The sequence below is a fragment of the Argopecten irradians genome, chromosome 2 (genome assembly GCF_041381155.1).
Source record: "Argopecten irradians isolate NY chromosome 2, Ai_NY, whole genome shotgun sequence".
Taxonomy (NCBI): Eukaryota; Metazoa; Mollusca; class Bivalvia; order Pectinida; family Pectinidae; genus Argopecten; species Argopecten irradians.
Genome location: NC_091135.1, coordinates 3,398,882 through 3,426,480, shown reverse-complemented (window position 1 = coordinate 3,426,480; position 27,599 = coordinate 3,398,882). Strand labels below are relative to the sequence as shown.

At 41.6% G+C, this 27,599-nt stretch overlaps 1 protein-coding gene across 3 annotated transcripts; it reads right to left on the bottom strand.

Annotated features, from left to right (window-relative positions):
• On the bottom strand, positions 1-27,352 carry LOC138314162 (uncharacterized). Of its 3 annotated transcripts, none has more exons than XM_069254345.1 (2): positions 27,154-27,352; positions 1-1,960 (listed from the first exon to the last, which is right to left on the bottom strand). In XM_069254345.1, the coding sequence occupies exon 2, from the start codon at positions 1,958-1,960 to the stop codon at positions 521-523; it is 1,440 nt and encodes a 479-aa protein (XP_069110446.1). In that variant the 5' UTR covers positions 27,154-27,352; the 3' UTR covers positions 1-520. The 3 variants fall into 3 exon arrangements, with proteins under 3 accessions (XP_069110446.1, XP_069110445.1, XP_069110444.1); XM_069254344.1 differs by lacking the exon at positions 27,154-27,352 and adding an exon at positions 12,596-12,749; XM_069254343.1 differs by lacking the exon at positions 27,154-27,352 and adding an exon at positions 4,440-4,527.
• Positions 27,353-27,599: the final 247 nt, after the last annotated feature.

Sequence of the window (27,599 nt, the reverse complement as noted above, 5' to 3'; positions counted from 1 at the left end):
TAAAAACAAAATCCTAAATTTAGTCGCTTTTTACAACCTTGCAATGGGCAGCAGAATTTTACAGTTATTATGTCCATGCTGTAGATCAGGGATTGGGTAGCGTTGGTGGGGCAAGAGGTACATGCGAAAGAGTTTGCTCAGGACAGTAGTTACTTGGATGGCTTTCGGAGTGGGGGAATATTGTGAAAAACAGTTCTAGTTTCAGAATGGTTTATACTAAATAAGTCAAACATTTATGTGTATGTGAAGATCAATCCCACATCATAATCTCGTCAATAGACAAACGACTTTTAATTTTATTTGTGATGAATATGGATTTTAAAGCTTACTAATATATGTTGATAACAACTCCATTCGCCAAAATGTACAAAATGCAAAGTTGTCTCTGAATGAAAATGCCAACAGATGATTGACGGAGTCTACGTGGTAGATATACGTCACAAAGTGATCCAGTCCACAGATAATGAAATGAGTGGATGGCAACGTATTGCAGTCATGTTTCTAAGATCATTATATTGAATCAATAAAATTTGTTACTAGAATTCATCCTTGACAGTTTGGAGGCCTCGAAGTCGATGAGCCCTGGTAGTTCGTATCTCTCGCCAAGTCGTGGGAGGTTGTGCTTCCGGAGGATAGAATCAGCTTCCACTCGGAACCCCTGAGGGATTGTCCTTCGGGAATCACTGATCACCAGGCTTTGACTTAGTGAACCTCTATTTGAGTCTACCTTGAAACCTTCCGTGGCAGAGGCGATGTACTCCCTTCGTATATCGAGGAAATCGAACAATATGGAGCAGGTTTTACGAGGGTTTTTCATCATATCTTCATAAAGTAGGGCAATGACGGGCACCCTGGCCTCAATAGCCTCCACACAGCGCGATATACTGGCCGCCCAGGACGTGGTGAATATGCCTACACTACTGAGACTCTTCGGTGGCATAGCGGGAGGGTCACGATCTAGCACAAAGCAGAAGTTAAAATAGAAGAAACTTCGGAAGCATGGCATAACGGTAGATAATATCTTATTGTCGATAATATAACGGGCCATCATGGCAAATGGTTCTTCTGTGAATAGACTCAGGGATGACGTCACAGTTTTAAGACTGTTGCGGTAGACATAGATTTGATAAATTTGCGGGAAATTCTTATACACATCTTCCATTTGTCCTGTACAGCTTGGCCTCGTTTTCACACATATCATACCCGCCCTATCGTCCGGTTTACACAGCAGACGGACAGAGCTCGGTAATAACTGTTCATACTCGCCTCTGTTGATTCTGTTCGTTTTCTTCAGATATGCTAGACTAGTGAGGACATCCGGTTCGGACAGTACCATTATACCCGGAAGCTGCGCAAAAACACGAGTTAGTAGAGTGGAGCCGTAACGTCCGGTACTTGAGATCCAAATAATAGGTACCCTGGGAGCTCCAAGGTCTGACGCTACTTTATGGAAAGACGCCAGAGGTATAGAGATGAGACACTGGGCATGCTTAAACTGTTCTTGAAATAATGAAGTGTCTTCGGACGGATCGTGAATGTCAGTTCCTTCTTTAACTTCGACAAATATAGCCTCTTTCTTTGTGATACAGTATAGGGATATATGGGGTTTTAACACATAATTTGGATGCTTAAAACATTTATGAGTTGTAATGAAATCAGATGGATCCGCCATTGTCATGCCAAACAACTTCCGTCGCCACACCACATTTTGCACATGCGCACTTAGTTTAAATTGTAATCCTCGCTGTGCGTCCTTTCGGGTTCTCTCGACCCCAGTGACCGCCCACGTGAACTTCTGGAACGTCACGACTACAGATCGCGCGATTTTGTATAGAATATAAGTAAGGAACAATATGAGGTATTCCCGAGCCTTGTTCATTCCTTTGCTCATGTTGTCCAGGTGGTTCACTTCTTTCGACTTGGACTCCATGTTGATGTTCCGATGATCCCGGAAAGACATCTGAAACGGGAAATGAGACATTTCTAATTTTGATTTTACCAAACATTTTAGTTGATAGGTTACCTATAAGTTATTAATCAATTAGTAATATATTTTTCCAGAACTCTGAACTTAGACAAGCCATCACACTAATGGTGCATAATTAATTGCTGGATTTCCAAAGATGTTGTGATTCAGGACTGGGACATATAAACCAACTCGCATGCGTTTCGTAATTTGGAGCATTAGATATAACAAAACTGTAATAAAAATCAAACAAAAAAGAATGCAGTTTCTCTGGTTACATGCGTGTTCACTGCTTCAAGGACAGAAATTGCATTATACAAACAGCATTGTCAGCTGTAAGGATACCTATATAATTCGATTTTGCTTGTTACGAGCATTTTCATTGGCTTAAAAATTGACTTTATCAACCCATAAAGGAAAAATATGGCGTCGCCGTTTGTAACGTCGTTTCTGATTGGATGAGATAACGGCGTAATGATATAATAAATAGACAAAAGAGTCCCAAAATGAAGTTTGAATATTGATTATCTTATCTTTATTAAAGATGCTCCACCGCTTACAAATGGGATTTTTTCACTATCAAAAACAGGAGCAGACGATTTGGTGTTTTTCTTCAGTTACAAAAGTTACTTACTTTACACCATTACCACCATTGAAAAGTTTGAGCTTCTACTTTTATTTCAAGTTAAAAATATGAAAAATAATTAATTGCATCCCGAAAAAAATTTCCGTGACACTATATCCTATATGGAATGAAGTACTGATTGCGCATGCACCAAAGGCGAAATAAATTATTTTATATTATTTTTTGTGTTAATTAGGCATATATACACACGATTAAACACCTATTACTGTTCAAATGATCAATATCATTTATGCTCTGTCGGCGGTGGAGCATCTTTAAATTGAATCATAAGTACTAATTTCAATTGATGTTTTTGTGTTACGGAGCCATAACACGGTTTATTTCGAGTACACTCCGATTTTTGTGTTAAATCTCCATAACATAAAAATCTATTAAAGTTAATCCTTAAAATAAAATTACATTGAATAAGCTAAGTTTCTACAAAGGACCTATGGTGTTTGTGTGTTTACAACAGACGCTGTGTGAGACAGAAGTAATGTTATAACAGTAGGTATTTAAGGACATCTCCCTGACCTATCCCCTCTTATATGTTATATTTAGAACCCCGACTATCAATAAGACTCGCAGGTGTGAAGAGGGCCATTCACGTGATAAATAGTTTGTCCAATCTGCCAGGAGATGTCAGCACCTTGGCCGCGCAAACGAAAAAGCTACAGCGCTAACCAGGGTCAAGGCACGGTATCATAGGTTAATACACAACGACCCATTACAGGTGACACCGAACGGAAATATAGTCGACGTCCTTCCTTCCGTCCGTCCGACTGTCTCTCCTAATGTTGTTTTTTAGACAATAACTTGAGAACAGATTGGTGAATTTTGATGAAAAAAATATATTTTGTGACGAACACAGCATGGGATTGATTTTGGGGTCAACAGATTAACTACAAAGGTCACCGTATAGGCTAAGGTCAGGGTCAATAGATTAACTACAAAGGTCACCGTATAGGACAAGGTCAGGGTTAATAGATTAACTACAAAGGTCACCGTATAGGCCAAGGTCAGGGTCAATAGATTAACTACAAAGGTCACCGTATATGCCAAAGTCAGGGTTAATAGATTTACTACAAAGGTCACTGTATAGGCTAAGGTCACTGTATAGGCTAAGGTCAGTGTGATTGGGGAACCTTTTGATTATTTTTACATTTCATAGTTCGTGATGTAAAATTCAGTAAGCCAAAAGGTGTACAGTAAATGTATTAGTTTTAGGTGTATTTAGCCATAACAGGTAACTAAATATGTATTGCAGTGATGAACGCTAAGTGATGCGGCATAACAGTATATGTAATGTAATTCTACCTATAATTTTACACCCATGTTTGTATTGTATGTGTACGTAGTTGATCGGACTTGCATGTTAGATAAGTTATACTCAGCTTAGCGGTAAAGAATGCACTGGCCTGATATGTCGTTTGGTGATCTATGACTTTATTATGTATCACAAGTAGTCGGAGTTACGTTTGTATATAGGAGATAACCCAGAAACTCACTATCGGTATTCAGTGTAGGTATAAAAGTGGGTACATTATACAGGTAAGAATGTCTGCAGATACAGGTGTTCACAGGTGGTACATCTTGTATATTTACGTTTTTAAAAAAAAACCAAATGAATATCTCTAATGTATTACACAGTGTTTTGTTGTTTGGTTTACATCACAGTCGAAACCACGTAAGGAACTCCAGACAATGATTTATATATATGTATAGGCTGTATAGGCGGGGTGGGGGTGGGGTGGGGGGGGCACCAGTAAATAGATGATGTAATTGGTCTACACGTAATGAGAACATATTAAATCACATTGAAAACATTGTGAATGAAAAGAAATGTACCGTGTCACAGGAATAGCTACTTATCATTTAGTGAACAGTTGAGTTCGCTGCCTCCTTTAGGCCATATTCTTGGCCAAAGTTGGTGATTTTTCTACAGGAACTCTGGCCAAACCTAGCACCCGTCTCTATTGGAACAATGTCCATTTTGACCCGAACATTGACCCCAGTCTCATATCCTTATAGTAATGAATACAGCTAGAGTGTACCAGTTGACCAGTTGATATCTGTTTTTGCTAAATAAAAGTATGGTTTACTGGAGTAGCAAAGTTTTTTTTCTTTCGTTGACCTCTAACCCAAAGACTGATGACAACCCGATGCTGACCAAACCTTTTTTTTTCATAAATCTACATCTAAAATGTAATTAACTTTATAGTAAATTTACACGAACTTTGACCCATGACCCTGCGTCCTGTACATATGAGACTCTAATTCTGATTAACTTGAATTTTGACCTTTGAATCGTACGTTTGACTTAATCCTATTTTTCATCTGTGATCCTTTATGACATATGTTAATACGTATATAATTTGTCAAAGTTATCCCTTTAGATTGATATCATGATTGAACTTAATGATGGATTGTCGGAATTCCGCTTTCTTACACACAAATGAGAAATGTATATACATGTACATGGACGTAACTATATATGAATGTTGGGCGATAATAACATTTTCTGTTAAATAATGTTAAAAAATAATATAAAATGATTAATTTCGCCTTTGGTGCATGCGCAATCAGTACTTCATTCCATAAAGGATATAGTGTCATGGAATTTTTTCGGGATGCAATTAATCATTTTTCATATTTTTAACTTTGAGTTAAATTAGAAGCTCATACTTTTCAATGTTGGTAATGGTGTAAAGTAAGTAACTTTTGTAACTGAAGAAAAATTATAAATCGTCTTCTCCTGTTTTTGATAGTGAAAACAATACCATTTGTCGGCGGTGGAGCATCTTTAATCACTTTAGAGTTGTTTTATGTAATTGTTTATTCTACTAGCTGTAATTTCACGTGTAACATTGCGCATAGATACTGTATAATGCACCAATATGGTAATAACTTCTATTAGTAAATGCACACTGGTGACATCTAGTTTGCAGATAGTAACCTCCAATCGTAAATATTTCGATGATTCCGGAAATACAGGAAACTGCACAATTGACGGAATTAGTCGAGATTGCAATTCTTCAGTATATATCGTCTGTCATTATGACGGGGCGTTAAAACACGTTATTAGAATCGTTCATGGACCGGAGTTTTATTAGGGTAATTTCCTGTCGGTTTATGATAAGTGAAGAAGTGAGTTTACCATTGGAAGCTAACACAGTGTTTGTACAACGTGTGGGAAGCGAGATACGTCGGTATAGTGTGCGTGGCGTGGCACTACACAAATTTACAGGAGGCAAACAGACCTTCATTGGCTTAAATTTCATAACTTTTCGCATTACTAAAACAAACAGAGTACAGTGTTTATACCTTGATGAAACATTAATTCGCATTGGCTGAACTGTATATCTGATACATTTCTAGTCAGCGAGGGAGAAAAAAATATTAATTTGAAATGGATATTAGCAACATGGCGCGTGACCACACAATAAAACATCATATCCTGTTTCTGTACATACCTAACCTGGCAGTGAGTAACGTTCAATTTGAGCTTGACTCACAATGATAAAACAGTATAATGTATATAGGAATTAAAACAAGTCCCAAACGCTATTGGCACTCAACATTATCAAAATTAAAGATGGTCAGATGACAATTTTGTATTGTAATTAATCTCAAAACATTTTAGACGGGAAGTGAAACACTCCTCAACACCTCAGAAACATCGAGAACAAATTTCATCTTTCAAAGTTCATATTCCAGCCACTTTGCTCCTTCTACAAATGCCCAAGATTGACCCACGTACAGCCCATTTATAAGGTCGTTCGGGACTTTCTGAGAAATACAAGGAGATTTCTATATATCCACAATGTTTTCCAAATGATGACAAGATGAAATCTGTACAATTTTACCAAACAACCAAAGTGACCTTACATCTGAAATATTGAAAAAACGAAATACTATAGCGGTGACAGTCTTCCATTGTCAAAATTCAACATGTCTACCTGTTGGCCATGTCGTTATTCAATCAGACAAAAAATAAGACCAAGGGAATTTTACACCCGAAATTTGCAATGGAACAAAAATTAATATTTCTTTAATTACTTTAGTAAACTTGTATTTAAATTTTAGTGCTATATGTATGACCAGCTCCATTATACAATATATCCGTATAAGTTTAAAAACATGGAACACGTCAAAATAATAAATTTATCGATACTACCAAAACATACTTATGTATATAAAAGATGTTTTGTCACATGTATGTACATGTATACGCATGGTACGCCCTGCCTAATTAACCCAACACTCATTACTATGACATGGTATGATGGATGACTGAGCGATTGTCAGAATTCAGCTTATTTATATTTAAAAAGGTAAACACACCTGTAGTCTCGGTATTAATTAAAACTTTGGCTGATTATTAAATTCACCATTCTTCAGCTAGGTAGACAGACGTCAAGCCCCCAACAGAATATGAGAGTGAGCGATTAGGATGCTGCCCTCCTATATGGATTTGTAACAGAAAATAAGATTTGTCCTGAGCTGCCTTACCTATTCTCATTGGCAATGACAATTCATATCATATACAATGGTGTTTAGTTGGTCATAAGCTTTGTAGCAAGAGACGATAGCGGACAAACTACAAAGTAATAGTTACTATACATGACAATACGGATACACCTGCAGCTTCATCATTAAATAAATATCCGCCAATTAATTATCACATTGACCCCGCCACAGGTATGACAAACTTTGTGATTACCTACCTTCCGAGGCATATTTTGAGGAACAGGCATCTTGTCCCTGTACATCCAGATACACATCCGTTAAAATCTGGACAATTACTATATTTTAAAGCAGTAATAAATATCCCCGGTCAGTCGTGTGTTTGGACAGTCCGAGTACCCCAGAGGGTCAGGACTACACAGTGAAAGGGTGACAGTCATACATCATATACTGACACACCAGAAGTGAACGCTCTGTACGGACTATAAATAACGTTTTCTTATTTTTCTACAACTATAGCAAATCTCTGTAATATATTATCAATTTTATAACAGCGGCCTTATAGTAAAGGTATCGTGAGTAGTATACATTGTCAGCTTACATGCATGGCTTCTGAAGGAATAAAACAAGGGGAAGTAACTCTTTTTTAATGAAAAAAAAATCTATACATGTATCGATATCCTTTTAAAATATTAAACCCTATTTCATATTCTTCTGTGAAGCTTGCACTGCGGTTAAAACACAGAGAACAAGCTAACTATACTGTGATTATCAATCCGAGCGAGATTACCGTAGAACTATAAAACAAGGAAACGCGCTAATATACATAATATCTTTGATGAAATAATGTTGTTTAGCGATATACGCCTCAAGACTTAGCTGATATGTGTCGAGTAGTTTAGTAATAAATGGATAAACTTGTGATAAATACAACTTAATGTCGAACACTCATCCATGGAGATTAGATACAAGTCAGCATCCCAACCCGCGGGGACACCCCGAGCGGTAACTACATTTGTACGTTTTATCGACCCCCTACCCCGGGAAGACTGATTACTGGGTGTAATACACATACCGAAAACAAATAAATCCCTCGAACATGATCTAATGCATTTTATCTTATTATATTTAAGAGAAAATATAACCTGCACCTCTGAACTGTGGTGACTGAAGTGGTTGTGTTGGTCACACTAGCCCACCACCCACCTCTGACCTGTAGTGACTGAGGTGGTTGTGTTGGTCACACTAGCCTACCACCCACCTCTGACCTGTGGTGACTGAGGTGGTTGTGTTGGTCACACTAGCCTACCACCCACCTCTGACCTTCTGACCTGTGGTGACTGAGGTGGTTGTGTTGATCACACTAGCCTTACCACCCACCTCTGACCTGTGGTGACTGAGGTGGTTGTGTTGGTCACACTAGCCTACCACCCACCTCTGACCTGTGGTGACTGAGGTGGTTGTGTTGGTCACACTAGCCTACCACCCACCTCTGACCTGTGGTGACTGAGGTGGTTGTGTTGGTCACACTAGCCTACCACCCACCTCTGACCTGTGGTGACTGAGGTGGTTGTGTTGGTCACACTAGCCTACCACCCACCTCTGACCTGTGGTGACTGAGGTGGTTGTGTTGGTCACACTAGCCTACCACCCACCTCTGACCTGTGGTGACTGAGGTGGTTGTGTTGGTCACACTAGCCTACCACCCACCTCTGACCTGTGGTGACTGAGGTGGTTGTGTTGGTCACACTAGCCTACCACCCACCTCTGACCTGTGGTGACTGAGGTGGTTGTGTTGGTCACACTAGCCTACCACCCACCTCTGACCTGTGGTGACTGAGGTGGTTGTGTTGGTCACACTAGCCTACCACCCACCACCTCTACGACCTGTGGTGACTGAGGTGGTTGTGTTGGTCACACTAGCCTACCACCCACCTCTGACCTGTGGTGACTGAGGTGGTTGTGTTGATCACACTAGCCTACCACCACACCTCTGGCATGTGGTGACTGAGGTGGTTGTGTTGGTCACTCTGGCCTACCACCCACCTCTGACTTGTGTGACTGAGGTGTGTTGTGTTGGTCACACTGCCTACCACCCACCTCTGACCTGTGGTGACTGAGGTGGTTGTGTTGGTCACACTAGCCTACCACCCACCTCTGACCTGTGGTGACTGAGGTGGTTGTGTTGGTCACACTAGCCTACCACCCACCTCTGACCTGTGGTGACTGAGGTGGTTGTGTTGGTCACACTGGCCTACCACCCACCTCTGACTTGTATATAGTGATTGAGGTTGTTGTGTTGGTCACACTGGCCTACCACCCACCTCTGACCTGTGGTGACTGAGGTGGTTGTGTTGGTCACACTAGCCTACCACCCAACTCTGACCTGTGGTGACTGAGGTGGTTGTGTTGGTCACACTAGCCTATCACCCACCTCTGACCTGTGGTGACTGAGGTGGTTGTGTTGGTCACACTAGCCTACCACCCAACTCTGACCGCTACCCTTACACCTATGAAAACTTGTTTGTTTTTTATTTTACGTCACATTATATGATGACCAGGATTGTGTGATGGCGGGTCCGGTTTGGGAGATGGCCATGGATGAAAGCTGAAGGACACGTAGTAAAATCATCGACATATAGGTCTGCGTCTTACAATTGTCCTACACATGTTTCGAACCCAACACCCAGAAGTGGGCTAGTGGTATAAAATATATGTCTGGACACCTGAACCATGCGGCCCTATCTTTGGACCGTTTACATGTACATTTATGCACTTACAGGTAGGTATGTGTAAAGGTCGACGGTTGGATAGTTATAATTGAGAACATGTAGCAATGGTCATACAAAGCCAACATCTTTATGTTCGGACACTTGACAAAATTTGATTTAACAAGTCAGGGCTCGGTCATGTGTGTTGTATTACGTAACTGACATGATACGACATGTACATTGGAGGATATCTTTGATAAACGAGATCGCCGTTCAGTTATTTCCCTATTTCATTGTATGATTCATAGGTACATGTACTTCCGCTAGTAAAATAATGCAAACTAGCATTGAGCGATTCTCCAATGTGTCACATATATCATAATGAACATCTTTCTTTATATTTTACGCTGTTTTTTTGTTTGTTTTGTACTTATAGGGAATTTACACTTGAAAATTAGCAAAATAAGGTCATCGGTTAGTTCTAAAGTAGCTGCAATATTGTAGCTCAAAAGACATTTATAAAGATAATGTTGTCGTCTTTAGAGCTACAATTGGTGCCTATAACTGCTAATGGAGCAAAGTAATGATTATGCAAACCATTGTAAAACGTTTGTAAGCATTTTATTGTACTTGTTTGATATCACTTACCTACTAGGCAATAAAACTGAACCACATAAAATATTAAATTCCTATCGAGGCATTATGTTTTTACATAACACATATGAAGGTCTTTCTGAAGGGAATTTATAAGGCAAGTCCACAAATTGTGAATTTGACGTCTTGTGAGCGGCACGGTAGATATTAAGAATGGCAGTTGTGTTTGTTTTGGACAAAAATAATATGTAAATGCATGTATACGCATAAAATAATTGGAAACCTACAAAAAAGTATAGAAAACTATGCCCGAGTGATTTTTAGAGGCAGTGCTCCACTACGACACATAGGGACCAATTCGTAGCCGACCGAAAGGTATAGTAGGCCGGGTACAGCGCTCTTTCTCAAGTCTTGGGGTTATACTTCCTTTCATTTCCTCCGCTAAGACAACAACCATGCAACATCTTCTACATTACTCTGGAATTATAATTTTCATGTAAATAGAGACTGTTCCTTGTTTTTAGATGAATAATAACTCATCGTGGGGCGGAACTTTTAATATTTTCGCACGAGTGAAAAATATAGAAGTTTCCTTCTCACGAGAAATCTCCCGAAATTTCTATATACAAAGGGAGATAACATGTCTACACAAATTTTATTTCCTGTTGTTATGATATTATATAATCTATATCTAATAGAAAATTTCGTGAGATTTCTTTTGCGAGTTGAGTGATGGCTGACGAAATTGAAACAAAGGGAGATAACCCGAGTTGACAAATTCCGAACGACATTTATAGCTACATGGTTCCGAATTTAAATCTGATTTTTGACTAAAGATTACCGAAGGAAAAAATATATCACCACCTTGAGCGCATCAAGTAATTACACCTTCAAGCATGCGTGACGATATTGGGCAAAGGTGAGAACTGCGGTTACTAAATGTCAAAACAAATCAAATATTATGGAATTTTAAACAGGCGTATAGACAATAAATCCGTCACTTTCTTATCTATACGAGCCTCTTTTATGGATCTGCTGTAGCATAGTAAACATAGTTGGTATGTATTTATTTCATATGTTTGTGTCTATATCCATATTTAACGTTTACAACGTCTTTTGTATCCTTTATCTGTGTTAAATATCAAACCAGTACATCCTTTGATTTCAAAAGTTTATTCACGTTTCGCTTCTAACGTAAACTAACGGGACAGGATTGATTAAAATGGGACACAACGAGGCAGGACGGAAAAGGACGGAATACAACGAGGTAGGACGGGACACAATGAGGCAGGACGGGACACAATGAGGCAAGACGGAAAAGCACGGAATATAACGAGACAGGACGGAACAGATCGAGGCTGGACGGAATAGGAGGGGACACAACGAGACAGGACGGGACACAAATGAGACAGAACGGGACACAACGAGACAGAACGGAACACAATGAGACAGGACGGGACACAATGAGACAGGACGGAACACAGTGAGACATGAATGGACACAATGAGACAGGACGTGACACAATGAGACAGGACGGGATACAATGAGACATGAATGGACACAATGAGACAGGACGTGACACAATGAGACAGGACGGGACACAATGAGACAGGACGTGACACAATGAGGTAGGACGGAACACAATGAGGTAGGACGGAACACAATGAGACAGGACGGGACACAGTGAGACAGGACGGGACGCAACGAGGAAAGACTGGTTACGGTGAGGAAACACGGGACACAACGGGGCAAGACAGTGTTATATATATGCCACCATTTTCACGATGGAGGCATAGTACATAGGTGAAATATATGTAGCTCCCCGATATCTTATCCAACTTTTGACCTCATTTTATTCTTTTGTCGTCTCAGATGTCCATGTCTAGTCAAAGCGTATGTAAGTTAGGAAGTAGATTGAATTCAATAATTCTTTGTTTAGAAGCTAAATGATATATATCCCACCATTGGACAAGTACTGCCATACGATCAAAGGGCGTCTATATCACAAATCAAATTAAAGGAATAGGCGATATCATTAACAGATCCACAGTTTACAGCATTTCATGTTCCTTGGAGATTTTAAACTGCAACTTAGCAGGCATGAAATATATAGTGTCTATCCCATTACAAAATTGATGTATAGTCATGTAATCTAATGTCTTTTTACAAACATCAATTTACTGTACAAATGGCACCTTAACAAAGTCCATCCACTATGTATGGGACACTTACCATTTATTGCGATACACAGAGGCTGGTAGTTATTCTCTCTTGTAGGACTCCTGCTGTTCTTGAGTCTTTTATAAACTACAGTATTATGGAAGTCGTTGTGTTAAACTCAGGGCGTTAAATATAATGTAATGCAGTGATATTTCTAGAGTGCCTTACACAGAATATGTAACTGTTGGGATGAGGCCAACATAGTTTCTGTTGAACTCATTAAATTCCCCAAATCACACTGCAGTAATAGCGCTATATACCATACACTTTACGTAACATTGATGTTATACGCTCACAGTTATTTGTCAGATATACTGAAAAGGGTAAGAGTAATTTATGTTAATGGAAACTTCCCTTGTCCGCGTAAAGTTATGTTTTTTATAGAGAATACTGCAATTATAAGGTGGCTGCCATCTCGTATTGTAGCATTGTCGCACTGTCGCATTGCGAGGGGGCAGACATCAGTCACACATGTTTTAATATTTTCTCCGTAATAGTTAGTTTGCTGTATGATGATTGGTGTCTGGCATGTCGCACTGTCGCATTACCCCGCCATACGATTCTGCGACAATGCGATAGTATAACGGGCGGATGATTTCCTGTCGCGTAGAAGTGACGATGTCCAAGTTGATAAAACAGTTATGAAATGGTTTGTAAGTTTGTCAGAAGTCAAAATTTCGTATTGTGACCAGTTAGGTACCAATAAGTTAATGCAAAAAGTGCACTCGGGTTATTCAAGTTCGAGGTAATGAAGTTCAACTGTATTTAAGTTTTAAAAAGAAACCACCCAAAGCTTAAAAAAAAGCTTAAGGTTATAACAGTCTATCAAGCACATCAGTTAAAGTAAAGGGATAGAACTCTTCTTCGTCATGCGTATACAATATTGAGTGTTGGCACACCTCAACAGAAAATCAGTCAAATAGAAGCTCGTAAATCTTCATGTACATGATAAATTAACTGTTTTACAAGGAAACTTATGTAAATTAATATAAATTTATGTAATAGCTGTATGATAAGTTGGCGTCCTATTCGGTCTATGTGCCCTGAAACAATGGCTGATACATCATCATATTGACACGGGTTCATCGTCACGGCTAGGGGAACACACTAGTCCATACCATTCACGGATTGTGTTACCGGAAGGTGTGTAAGTCTTAAAGTCTGTGAACAAAATATGTTTTACATCAACTGTGTTTTAATATTTCAAAAAAAAAGTGATATTACATGTAATGACAAATGCCTGATAATTAGTAATCTTGTCACGTGAGTATAAGGGTTACGTATGTGTTAGGACCAACCCCTGGCACAGGGACTCGAGAACTAGATACACTCAGTTCTAGTTACAAAAAAAATTACCATTCCGTCGTTTGAACATCAAGAAAGTGTTGGAGTTCTTGACATAAAATGAATACTAGAAAGTTTGAAAACTTAAACTGTTCGCGAAAAATGTATTTTCCACATTAAGTCTTATTTCGACACCGTTAAACCGTGTCAAACAAATTAAGGATATACTCCGAATATCAACGCTCGGCGTTGTAAACTTCACATACATTTCGGAATATCTCGAATAGAAAAAAAGACATTTATTGGAATATATTAAATACAGTTAGAATAGACTCAACACACCTATTCTATACCGAAATGTCAGACCATTACAATTAAAGTACATTTGTACGTAAATATACCGAGCCTTCGACTACATTCCGATAGTCTATACGTTCTGGGACAAGAATGTAAATACTTACAGATGTTTATGTACGTACTCTACACATAGGAGCACGTACTCGTCATGCACACATAGATTGTTTGCACATATATGTACATATGGACAAATGGACATTAATTTCAGCTGCATCGCATACAATCCAGTGTACTAACTATCTGTATACATAACTGCGTGAAAAGTAATCGTTTGTCTTTGTATAACTTTAAAAGTCAGCTGACTATATATTTAGACGAGATATGTGATGGCATTGCTTGGCTCTAATCGGTCGGACAATAGTCAGCCTTAAATTGCACTTAAATAAGGAACAGATATACGGTTCGTGCGTATTTCTGTTTGTTATCTTTTATAATAGACAGGGCTATTATAGGACAGCAGATTTAGGAAAGCTTGAGTATCCGGAGGAAAACTACTAATGCAGTCAAAACTGAGTATGGAAACTGACCCACTCAGTGGGAATCATATATACTCCTAGATCAAATTGGAAAGAAATCTAAACAATGCTATATTCTACAAAGGCAATTTAAAAAGTCCACAGAAAACGGAACCAGGAATTCGGGAGAATGAGCTTAATTCTCTTGATCAATCTTAGATCATAATGTGGTCTCCAATACAAATCGGGAATATAACCACTTCAATGACGATTCTTTCTGATTATATAAAGAAATCTTAGAAATCTAAACGTATCGTTTATTATTTTAAATTTGAGCCAAGGAAAACCGACTTTCGATATATGGTGTTGTCTCATTTTGAAGGAATTCGTCTGAAATACTGTATATAGTACCGACGAGTATAACCTCCGCACCAGGATTAATATAGCTGTGATAACACCCCGCCCAGTCAGGAATTTACGAGCTGACTGTCTGGATGTTACCCAGGTATATTGACTCAGAACTCATTATCATGACAACGTCAACCGAGTGCACTCGATGTTTTCAAATGATTAAACATTATAGATATTACAGTCAGCTTAACGTGTAGGTCGTGACGTAAAGCACCAGAAAGTTGATAAAAATTACACCAGTACAACAAGGGTGTAGGTCGTGACGTAAAGCACTACTGTCAGCTTAAACGTGTAGGTCGTGACGTAAAGCACTACTGTCAGCTTAACGTGTAGGTCGTGACGTAAAGCAAGTGTGACCTGTTGTATCATACTACATGATGGTATGAGGTGACCAGTGTGTGACCTGTTGCATCTCACTACATGATGGTATGGGGTGACCAGTGTGTGACCTGTTGTATCTCACTACATGATGGTATGAGATGACCAGTGTGTGACCTGTTGTATCACTCTACATGATGGTATGAGGTGACCAGTGTGTGACCTGTTGTATCACTCTACATGATGGTATGAGGTGACCAGTGTGTGACCTGTTGTATCTCACTACATGATGGTATGAGGTAACCAGTGTGTGACCTGTTGTATCACACTACATGAAGTTATGATGTGACCAGTGTGTGACCTGGTGTATCTCACTACATGATGGTATGAGGTGACCAGTGTGTGACCTGTTGTATCACACTACATGATGGTATGAGTTGACCAGTGTGTGACCTGCTTTATCCCACTACATGATGGTATGAGGTGACCAGTGTGTGGACCTGTTGTATCACACTACATGATGGTATGAGGTGACCAGTGTGTGACCTGTTGTATCACACTACATGATGGTATGAGGTGACCAGTGTGTGACCTGGTGTATCACACTACATGATGGTATGAGATGACCAGTGTGTGACCTGTTGTATCACACTACATGATGATATGAGTTGACCAGTGTGTGACCTGTTGTATCTCACTACATGATTGTATGAGGTGACCAGTGTGTGACCTGTTGTATCACTTTACATGAAGTTATGAGGTGACCAGTGTGTGACCTGTTGTATCTCACTACATGATGGTATGAGGTGACCAGTGTGTGACCTGTTGTATCACACTACATGATGGTATGAGGTGACCAGTGTGTGACCTGGTGTATCACACTACATGATGGTATGAGGTGACCAGTGTGTGACCTGTTGTATCACACTACATGATGGTATGAGGTGACCAGTGTGTGACCTGGTGTATCACACTACATGATGGTATGAGGTGACCAGTGTGTGACCTGTTGTATCACACTACATGATGGTATGAGGTGACCAGTGTGTGTGACCTGTTGTATCACACTACATGATGGTATGAGGTGACCAGTGTGTGACCTGGTGTATCACACTACATGATGGTATGAGGTGACCAGTGTGTGTGACCTGTAGTATCTCACTACATGATGGTATGAGGTGACCAGTGTGTGACCTGGTGTATCACACTACATGATGGTATGAGGTGACCAGTGTGTGACCTGTTGTATCACACTACATGATGGTATGAGGTGACCAGTGTGTGACCTGCTTTATCACACCACATGATGGTATGACGTGACCAGTGTGTGACCTGTTGTATCTCACTACTTGATGGTATGAGGTGACCAGTGTATGACCTGGTGTACCACACTACATGATGGTATGAGGTGACCAGTGTGTGACCTGTTGTATCTCACTACTTGATGGTATGAGGTGACCAGCGTGTGACCTGCTTTATCACACTACATGATGGTATGACGTGACCAGTGTGTGACCTGGTGTATCTCACTACTTGATGGTATGAGGTGACCAGTGTGTATGACCTGGTGTACCACACTACATGATGGTATGAGGTGACCAGTGTGTGACCTGTTGTATCTCACTACATGATGGTATGAGGTGACCAGTGTGTGACCTGTTGTATCCCACTACATGATGGTATGAGGTGACCAGTGTGTGACCTGTTGTATCACACTACATGATGGTATGAGGTGACCAGTGTGTGACCTGTTGTATCACACTACATGATGGTATGAGGTGACCAGTGTGTGACCTGTTGTATCTCACTACATGATGGTATGAGGTGACCAGTGTGTGACCTGTTGTATCTCACTACATGATGGTATGAGGTGACCAGTGTGTGACCTGTAGTATCACACTACATGATGGTATGAGGTGACCAGTGTGTGACCTGTTGTATCACACTACATGATGGTATGAGGTGACCAGTGTGTGTGACCTGTTGTATCTCACTACATGATGGTATGAGGTGACCAGTGTGTGACCTGTTGTATCACTCTACATGATGGTATGAGGTGACCAGTGTGTGTGACCTGTTGTATCACACTACATGATGGTATGAGGTGACCAGTGTGTGACCTGGTGTATCACACTACATAATGGTATGAGGTGACCACTGTGTGTGACCTGTTGTATCACACTACATGATGGTATGAGGTGACCAGTGTGTGACCTGTTGTATCTCACTACATGATGGTATGAGGTGACCAGTGTGTGACCTGTTGTATCTCACTACATGATGGTATGAGGTGACCAGTGTGTGACCTGTTGTATCTCACTACATGATGGTATGAGGTGACCAGTGTGTGACCTTATGTATCCCACTACTTGATGGTATGAGGTGACCAGTATGTGTGACCTGTTGTATCACTCTACATGATGGTATGAGGTGACCAGTGTGTGACCTGTTGTATCACACTACATGATGGTATGAGGTGACCAGTGTATGACCTTGTTGTATCACACTACATGATGGTATGAGGTGACCAGTGTGTGACCTGTAGTATCTCACTACATGATGGTATGAGGTGACCAGTGTGTGACCTGTTGTATCACTCTACATGATGGTATGAGGTGACCAGTGTGTGACCTGTTGTATCTCACTACATGATGGTATGAGGTGACCAGTGTGTGACCTGTTGTATCCCACTACATGATGGTATGAGGTGACCAGTGTGTGACCTGTTGTATCACACTACATGATGGTATGAGGTGACCAGTGTGTGACCTGTTGTATCCCACTACATGATGGTATGAGGTGACCAGTGTGTGACCTGTTGTATCCCACTACATGATGGTATGAGGTGACCAGTGTGTGACCTGTTGTATCCCACTACATGGTGGTATGAGGTGACCAGTGTGTGACCTGTTGTATCCCACTACATGATGGTATATGAGGTGACCAGTGTGTGACCTGTTGTATCACACTACATGATGGTATGAGGTGACCAGTGTGTGACCTGTTGTATCACACTACATGATGGTATGAGGTGACCAGTGTGTGACCTGTTGTATCACACTACATAATGGTATGAGGTGACCAGTGTGTGACCTGTAGTATCTCACTACATGATGGTATGAGGTGACCAGTGTGTGACCTGTTGTATCACACTACATGATGGTATGAGGTGACCAGTGTGTGACCTGTGTATCACACTACATGATGGTATGAGGTGACCAGTGTGTGACCTGTTGTATCTCACTACATGATGGTATGAGGTGACCAGTGTGTGACCTGTTGTATCACACTACATGATGGTATTAGGTGACCAGTGTGTGACCTGTGTGTATCTTCTACATGATGGTATTAGGTGACCAGTGTGTGACCTGGTGTATCACACTACATGATGGTATGAGGTGACCAGTGTGTGTACCTGTTGTATCACACTACATGATGGTATGAGGTGACCAGTGTGTGACCTGTTGTATCACGCTACATGATGGTATGAGGTGACCAGTGTGTGACCTGTTGTATCACACTACATGATGGTATGAGGTGACCAGTGTGTGACCTGTTGTATCACACTACATGATGGTATGAGGTGACCAGTGTGTGACCTGGTGTATCACACTACATGATGGTATGAGGTGACCAGTGTGTGACCTGTTGTATCACACTACATGATGGTATGAGGTGACCAGTGTGTGACCTGTTGTATCACACTACATGATGGTATGAGGTGACCAGTGTGTGACCTGTTGTATCACGCTACATGATGGTATGAGGTGACCAGTGTGTGACCTGTTGTATCACACTACATGATGGTATGAGGTGACCAGTGTGTGACCTGTTGTATCACACTACATGATGGTATGAGGTGACCAGTGTGTGTGACCTGTTGTATCTCACTACATGATGGTATGAGGTGACCAGTGTGTGACCTGGTGTATCACACTACATGATGGTATGAGGTGACCAGTGTGTGTGACCTGGTGTATCACACTACATGATGGTATGAGGTGACCAGTATGTGTGACCTGGTGTATCTCACTACATGATGGTATGAGGTGACCAGTGTGTGACCTGTAGTATCACACTACATGATGGTATGAGGTGACCAGTGTGTGACCTGTTGTATCACACTACATGATGGTATGAGGTGACCAGTGTGTGTGACCTGTTGTATCACACTACATGATGGTATGAGGTGACCAGTGTGTGACCTGTTGTATCACACTACATGATGGTATGAGGTGACCAGTGTGTGACCTGTTGTATCACACTACATGATGGTATGAGGTGACCAGTGTGTGACCTGTTGTATCACACTACATGATGGTATGAGGTGACCAGTGTGTGACCTGGTGTATCACACTACATGATGGTATGAGGTGACCAGTGTGTGACCTGTTGTATCACACTACATGATGGTATGAGGTGACCAGTGTGTGTGACCTGTTGTATCTCACTACATGATGGTATGAGGTGACCAGTGTGTGACCTGTTGTATCACACTACATGATGGTATGAGGTGACCAGTGTGTGACCTGTTGTATCACACTACATGATGGTATGAGGTGACCAGTGTGTGACCTGTAGTATCTCACTACATGATGGTATGAGGTGACCAGTGTATGACCTGGTGTATCACACTACATGATGGTATGAGGTGACCAGTGTGTGACCTGTTGTATCACACTACATGATGAGGTGACGTGAGGTGACCAGTGTATGTGACCTGTTGTATCACACTACATGATGGTATGAGGTGACCAGTGTGTGACCTGTAGTATCACACTACACGATGTATGAGGTGACCAGTGTGTGACCTGTTGTATCACTCTACATGATGGTATGAGGTGACCAGTGTGTGACCTGTGTATCACCTACATGATGGTATGAGGTGACCAGTGTGTGACCTGTTGTATCACTCTACATGATGGTATGAGGTGACCAGTGTGTGACCTGTGTATCACACTACATGATGGTATGAGGTGACCAGTGTGTGACCTGTGTATCACACTACATGATGGTATGAGGTGACCAGTGTGTGACCTGTTGTATCACACTACATGATGGTATGAGGTGACCAGTGTGTGACCTGTTGTATCACACTACATGATGGTATGAGGTGACCAGTGTGTGACCTGTTGTATCACACTACATGATGGTATGAGGTGACCAGTGTGTGACCTGTTGTATCACACTACATGATGGTATGAGGTGACCAGTGTGTGACCTGTTGTATCTCACTACATGATGGTATGAGGTGACCAGTGTGTGACCTGTTGTATCACACTACATGATGGTATGAGGTGACCAGTGTGTGACCTGTTGTATCACACTACATGATGGTATGAGGTGACCAGTGTGTGACCTGTTGTATCACACTACATGATGGTATGAGGTGACCAGTGTGTGACCTGGTGTATCACACTACATGATGGTATGAGGTGACCAGTATGTGTGACCTGTTGTATCTCACACTACATGATGGTATGAGGTGACCAGTGTGTGACCTGGTGTATCACACTACATGATGGTATGAGGTGACCAGTGTGTGACCTGTTGTATCACACTACATGATGGTATGAGGTGACCAGTATGTGTGACCTGTTGTATCACACTACATGATGGTATGAGGTGACCAGTGTGTGACCTGTTGTATCACACTACATGATGGTATGAGGTGACCAGTGTGTGACCTGTTGTATCACTACTACATGATGGTATGAGGTGACCAGTGTGTGACCTGTTGTATCACACTACATGATGGTATGAGGTGACCAGTGTGTGACCTGTTGTATCACACTACATGATGGTATGAGGTGACCAGTATGTGTGACCTGTTGTATCACTCTACATGATGGTATGAGGTGACCAGTGTGTGACCTGTAGTATCACACTACATGATGGTATGAGGTGACCAGTGTGTGACCTGTTGTATCACTCTACATGATGGTATGAGGTGACCAGTGTGTGACCTGTTGTATCACACTACATGATGGTATGAGGTGACCAGTGTGTGACCTGTTGTATCTCACTACATGATGGTATGAGGTGACCAGTGTGTGACCTGTTGTATCACACTACATGATGGTATGAGGTGACCAGTGTGTGACCTGTTGTATCACTCTACATGATGGTATTAGGTGACCAGTGTGTGACCTGTTGTATCTCTTACATGATGGTATGAGGTGACCAGTGTGTGACCTGTAGTATCTCACTACATGATGGTATGAGGTGACCAGTGTGTGACCTGTTGTATCACACTACATGATGGTATGAGGTGACCAGTGTGTGACCTGTTGTATCTCACTACATGATGGTATGAGGTGACCAGTGTGTGACCTGTTGTATCACACTACATGATGGTATGAGGTGACCAGTGTGTGTGACCTGTTGTATCACACTACATGATGGTATGAGGTGACCAGTGTGTGACCTGTTGTATCACACTACATGATGGTATGAGGTGACCAGTGTGTGACCTGTAGTATCTCACTACATGATGGTATGAGGTGACCAGTGTGTGACCTGTTGTATCACACTACATGATGGTATGAGGTGACCAGTGTGTGACCTGTTGTATCACACTACATGATGGTATGAGGTGACCAGTGTGTGTGACCTGTTGTATCACACTACATGATGGTATGAGGTGACCAGTGTGTGACCTGTTGTATCACACTACATGATGGTATGAGGTGACCAGTGTGTGACCTGTAGTATCACACTACATGATGGTATGAGGTGACCAGTGTGTGACCTGTTGTATCACACTACATGATGGTATGAGGTGACCAGTGTGTGACCTGTTGTATCACACTACATGATGGTATGAGGTGACCAGTGTGTGACCTGTTGTATCACACTACATGATGGTATGAGGTGACCAGTGTGTGACCTGTTGTATCACACTACATGATGGTATGAGGTGACCAGTGTGTGACCTGGTGTATCACACTACATGATGGTATGAGGTGACCAGTGTGTGACCTGTTGTATCACACTACATGATGGTATGAGGTGACCAGTGTGTGACCTGTTGTATCACACTACATGATGGTATGAGGTGACCAGTGTGTGACCTGTAGTATCACACTACATGATGGTATGAGGTGACCAGTGTGTGTGACCTGTAGTATCTCACTACATGATGGTATGAGGTGACCAGTGTGTGACCTGGTGTATCACACTACATGATGGTATGAGGTGACCAGTGTGTGTGACCTGTTGTATCACACTACATGATGGTATGAGGTGACCAGTGTGTGACCTGTTGTATCACACTACATGATGGTATGAGGTGACCAGTGTGTGTGACCTGGTGTATCACACTACATGATGGTATGAGGTGACCAGTATGTGTGACCTGTTGTATCACACTACATGATGGTATGAGGTGACCAGTGTGTGACCTGTTGTATCACACTACATGATGGTATGAGGTGACCAGTGTGTGACCTGTTGTATCACACTACATGATGGTATGAGGTGACCAGTGTGTGACCTGTAGTATCACACTACATGATGGTATGAGGTGACCAGTGTGTGACCTGGTGTATCACACTACATGATGGTATGAGGTGACCAGTGTGTGTGACCTGTTGTATCTCACTACATGATGGTATGAGGTGACCAGTGTGTGACCTGTTGTATCACACTACATGATGGTATGAGGTGACCAGTGACCAGTTGTGTGACCTGTTGTATCACACTACATGATGGTATGAGGTGACCAGTGTGTGACCTGGTGTATCACACTACATGATGGTATGAGGTGACCAGTGTGTGACCTGTTGTATCACACTACATGATGGTATGAGGTGACCAGTGTGTGACCTGTTGTATCACACTACATGATGGTATGAGGTGACCAGTGTGTGACCTGTTGTATCACACTACATGATGGTATGAGGTGACCAGTGTGTGACCTGTTGTATCACACTACATGATGGTATGAGGTGACCAGTGTGTGACCTGTTGTATCACACTACATGATGGTATGAGGTGACCAGTGTGTGACCTGGTGTATCACACTACATGATGGTATGAGGTGACCAGTATGTGTGACCTGTTGTATCTCATTACATGATGGTATGAGGTGACCAGTGTGTGACCTGTAGTATCACACTACATGATGGTATGAGGTGACCAGTGTGTGACCTGTTGTATCACACTACATGATGGTATGAGGTGACCAGTGTGTGACCTGTTGTATCACACTACATGATGGTATGAGGTGACCAGTGTGTGACCTGTAGTATCACACTACATGATGGTATGAGGTGACCAGTGTGTGACCTGTTGTATCACACTACATGATGGTATGAGGTGACCAGTGTGTGTGACCTGTTGTATCACACTACATGATGGTATGAGGTGACCAGTGTGTGACCTGTAGTATCACACTACATGATGGTATGAGGTGACCAGTGTGTGACCTGTTGTATCACACTACATGATGGTATGAGGTGACCAGTGTGTGACCTGTTGTATTCACCTACATGATGGTATGAGGTGACCAGTGTGTGACCTGTTGTATCACACACATGATGGTATGAGGTGACCAGTGTGTGACCTGTGTATCACACTACATGATGGTATGAGGTGACCAGTGTGTGACCTGTTGTATCACACTACATGATGGTATGAGGTGACCAGTGTGTGACCTGTGTATCACACTACATGATGGTATGAGGTGACCAGTGTGTGACCTGTTGTATCACTCTACATGATGGTATGAGGTGACCAGTGTGTGACCTGTTGTATCACACTACATGATGGTATGAGGTGACCAGTGTGTGACCTGTTGTATCTCACTACATGATGGTATGAGGTGACCAGTGTGTGACCTGTTGTATCTCACTACATGATGGTATGAGGTGACCAGTGTGTGACCTGTTGTATCACACTACATGATGGTATGAGGTGACCAGTGTGTGACCTGTTGTATCACACTACATGATGGTATGAGGTGACCAGTGTGTGACCTGTAGTATCTCACTACATGATGGTATGAGGTGACCAGTGTGTGACCTGTTGTATCACACTACATGATGGTATGAGGTGACCAGTGTGTGACCTGTTGTATCACACTACATGATGGTATGAGGTGACCAGTGTGTGACCTGTTGTATCTCACTACATGATGGTATGAGGTGACCAGTGTGTGACCTGTTGTATCACTCACTACATGATGGTATGAGGTGACCAGTGTGTGACCTGTTGTATCACACTACATGATGGTATGAGGTGACCAGTGTGTGACCTGTAGTATCTCACTACATGATGGTATGAGGTGACCAGTGTGTGACCTGTTGTATCACACTACATGATGGTATGAGGTGACCAGTGTGTGACCTGTAGTATCTCACTACATGATGGTATGAGGTGACCAGTGTGTGACCTGTTGTATCACACTACATGATGGTATGAGGTGACCAGTGTGTGACCTGTAGTATCACACTACATGATGGTATGAGGTGACCAGTGTGTGACCTGTAGTATCTCACTACATGATGGTATGAGGTGACCAGTGTGTGACCTGTTGTATCACACTACATGATGGTATGAGGTGACCAGTGTGTGACCTGTAGTATCACACTACATGATGGTATGAGGTGACCAGTGTGTGACCTGTTGTATCACTCTACATGATGGTATGAGGTGACCAGTGTGTGACCTGTTGTATCTCACTACATGATGGTATGAGGTGACCAGTGTGTGACCTGTAGTATCACACTACATGATGGGATGAGGTGACCAGTGTGTGACCTGTAGTATCTCACTACATGATGGTATGAGGTGACCAGTGTGTGACCTGTTGTATCACACTACATGATGGTATGAGGTGACCAGTGTGTGACCTGTTGTATCACACTACATGATGGTATGAGGTGACCAGTGTGTGACCTGTTGTATCACACTACATGATGGTATGAGGTGACCAGTGTGTGACCTGTTGTATCACACTACATGATGGTATGAGGTGACCAGTGTGTGACCTGTTGTATCTCACTACATGATGGTATGAGGTGACCAGTGTGTGACCTGTTGTATCACACTACATGATGGTATGAGGTGACCAGTGTGTGACCTGTGTATCTCACTACATGATGGTATGAGGTGACCAGTGTGTGACGTGTATCACACACTACATGATGGTATGAGGTGACCAGTGTGTGACCTGCTTGTATCACACTACATGATGGTATGAGGTGACCAGTGTGTGACCTGGTGTATCACACTACATGATGGTATGAGGTGACCAGTGTGTGACCTGTTGTATCACACTACATGTTGGTATGAGGTGACCAGTGTGTGTGACCTGGTGTATCACACTACATGATGGTATGAGGTGACCAGTGTGTGACCTGTTGTATCACACTACATGATGGTATGAGGTGACCAGTGTGTGACCTGTTGTATCACACTACATGATGGTATGAGGTGACCAGTGTGTGACCTGTGTATCACACTACATGATGGTATGAGGTGTGTGTGACCTGGTGTATCATACTACATAATGGTATGAGGTGACCAGTGTGTGACCTGTTTTATCTCACTACATGATGGTATGAGGTGACCAGTGTGTGACCTGTTGTATCACACTACATAATGGTATGAGGTGACCAGTGTGTGACCTGTTGTATCTCACTACATGATGGTATGAGGTGACCAGTGTGTGTGACCTGTTGTATCACACTACATGATGGTATGAGGTGACCAGTGTGTGACCTGGTGTATCACACTACATGATGGTATGAGGTGACCAGTATGTGTGACCTGTTTTATCTCACTACATGATGGTATGAGGTGACCAGTATGTGTGACCTGTTGTATCACACTTCATGATGGTATGAGGTGACCAGTGTGTGATTTGCTGTATTCTATTACAACATTTACCTGCTTCACTAAATGACATCTGTGTCGACCGTGTTTCTCTAAGAGATGAGCTAGGTACTCTATCCAGATAATTGTATGTAAAATGATAGCTCGAGTTATGAATGGTTATAGTGTCAAACCTCGTGGTATGTGTTTAGTGTAGCGCAAAATTCAACAATGAGAACATTTTAAGTAAATGGTCTTGATACATTATGTGCAGATTTTAAACTGCTATGCCATTAATACTCTATACATTTCGTTTTCTCTTAAGGATTATTATTTCCTTAACAATTCAACCATGCTAGCTTAGCAATGGCCTTTTAATTTTTACATTTGACGCGGTATTGAATGTCCAAACTTATAGATTTAAGAAGCGTTAGGTACATGTGTTGACTTTTATCTATAGAGGCCACACCACGCCCTTCACTATTATCTCTACAGTGGAAAGGGTGTGGATGTTCTGTGTGCCCCTTCACTATTGTCCAATTTCATAGGGAAGTGATGTCATTATAATATCTCCATATTTAGATAACCACGTGAGTATTAACAACATTGAATATTAAAGAGTTTATCGTCATATGTATCCATGACAGTACCCTTCATATATATCTACTACCCCGGGTGTACGTATCGTACACTACAACATGTACTACCAGGTCTCGGGGAGGGGGTGTACGGTTTGTGTTTGACCCCTAACCCGCGGGATATACAATGTATTTTAATATTGCCGCAGTCAAATCATCAAAATCGAGTCATGCAAGAAAAAGTATGAGGAAATAGAAATGACACTTAAATTACATTATCCCTATTCGAGTTTACGATGGTTTGGATCGATACTGAAGTAAGATATAATACGTAAATTAGAAATCTTACCTTGTCTTGATTACAGGTAGTAAAACCAGTGTACAGGTGTAAAACTCGCGAACAGGTATCTTACAACTGTCCCCTCATCCCGCCCGACAGGTAACTGATCAAATTCGTTGACAGTCGGAAATGAATTATATCAGCTATGTGTTTGATAAATAGTAATTCTGTCACTCAGTGGGGCACACGTGGCTATATGGACTGGTATAGAAAATGAAATGAACATGAGGTGCATAGGTAAATTGTGTACAGGTAAGTCAAGTCTGGTGCGCTTTCTCTACTTTTGGAAATAAATTGATTTAATTTATATTGTGTAACACCACAGCCAAGTCTGGTGCGCTTTCTCTACTTTTGGAAGTAAATTGATTTAATTTATATTGTGTAACACCACAGCCAAGTCTGGTGCGCTTTCTCTACTTTTGGAAAAAAATTGATTTAATTTATATTGTGTAACA

Bases quoted from the DNA above. Each gene is read 5' to 3' on its own strand.
- LOC138314162 (XM_069254343.1), bottom strand. From the start codon at position 4,466: ATGATAAGTAGCTATTCCTGTGACACG. The intron at 1,961-4,439 runs GTACATTTCTTT...TTCCCGTTTCAG, and splicing joins GTAGCTATTCCTGTGACACG to ATGTCTTTCCGGGATCATCG.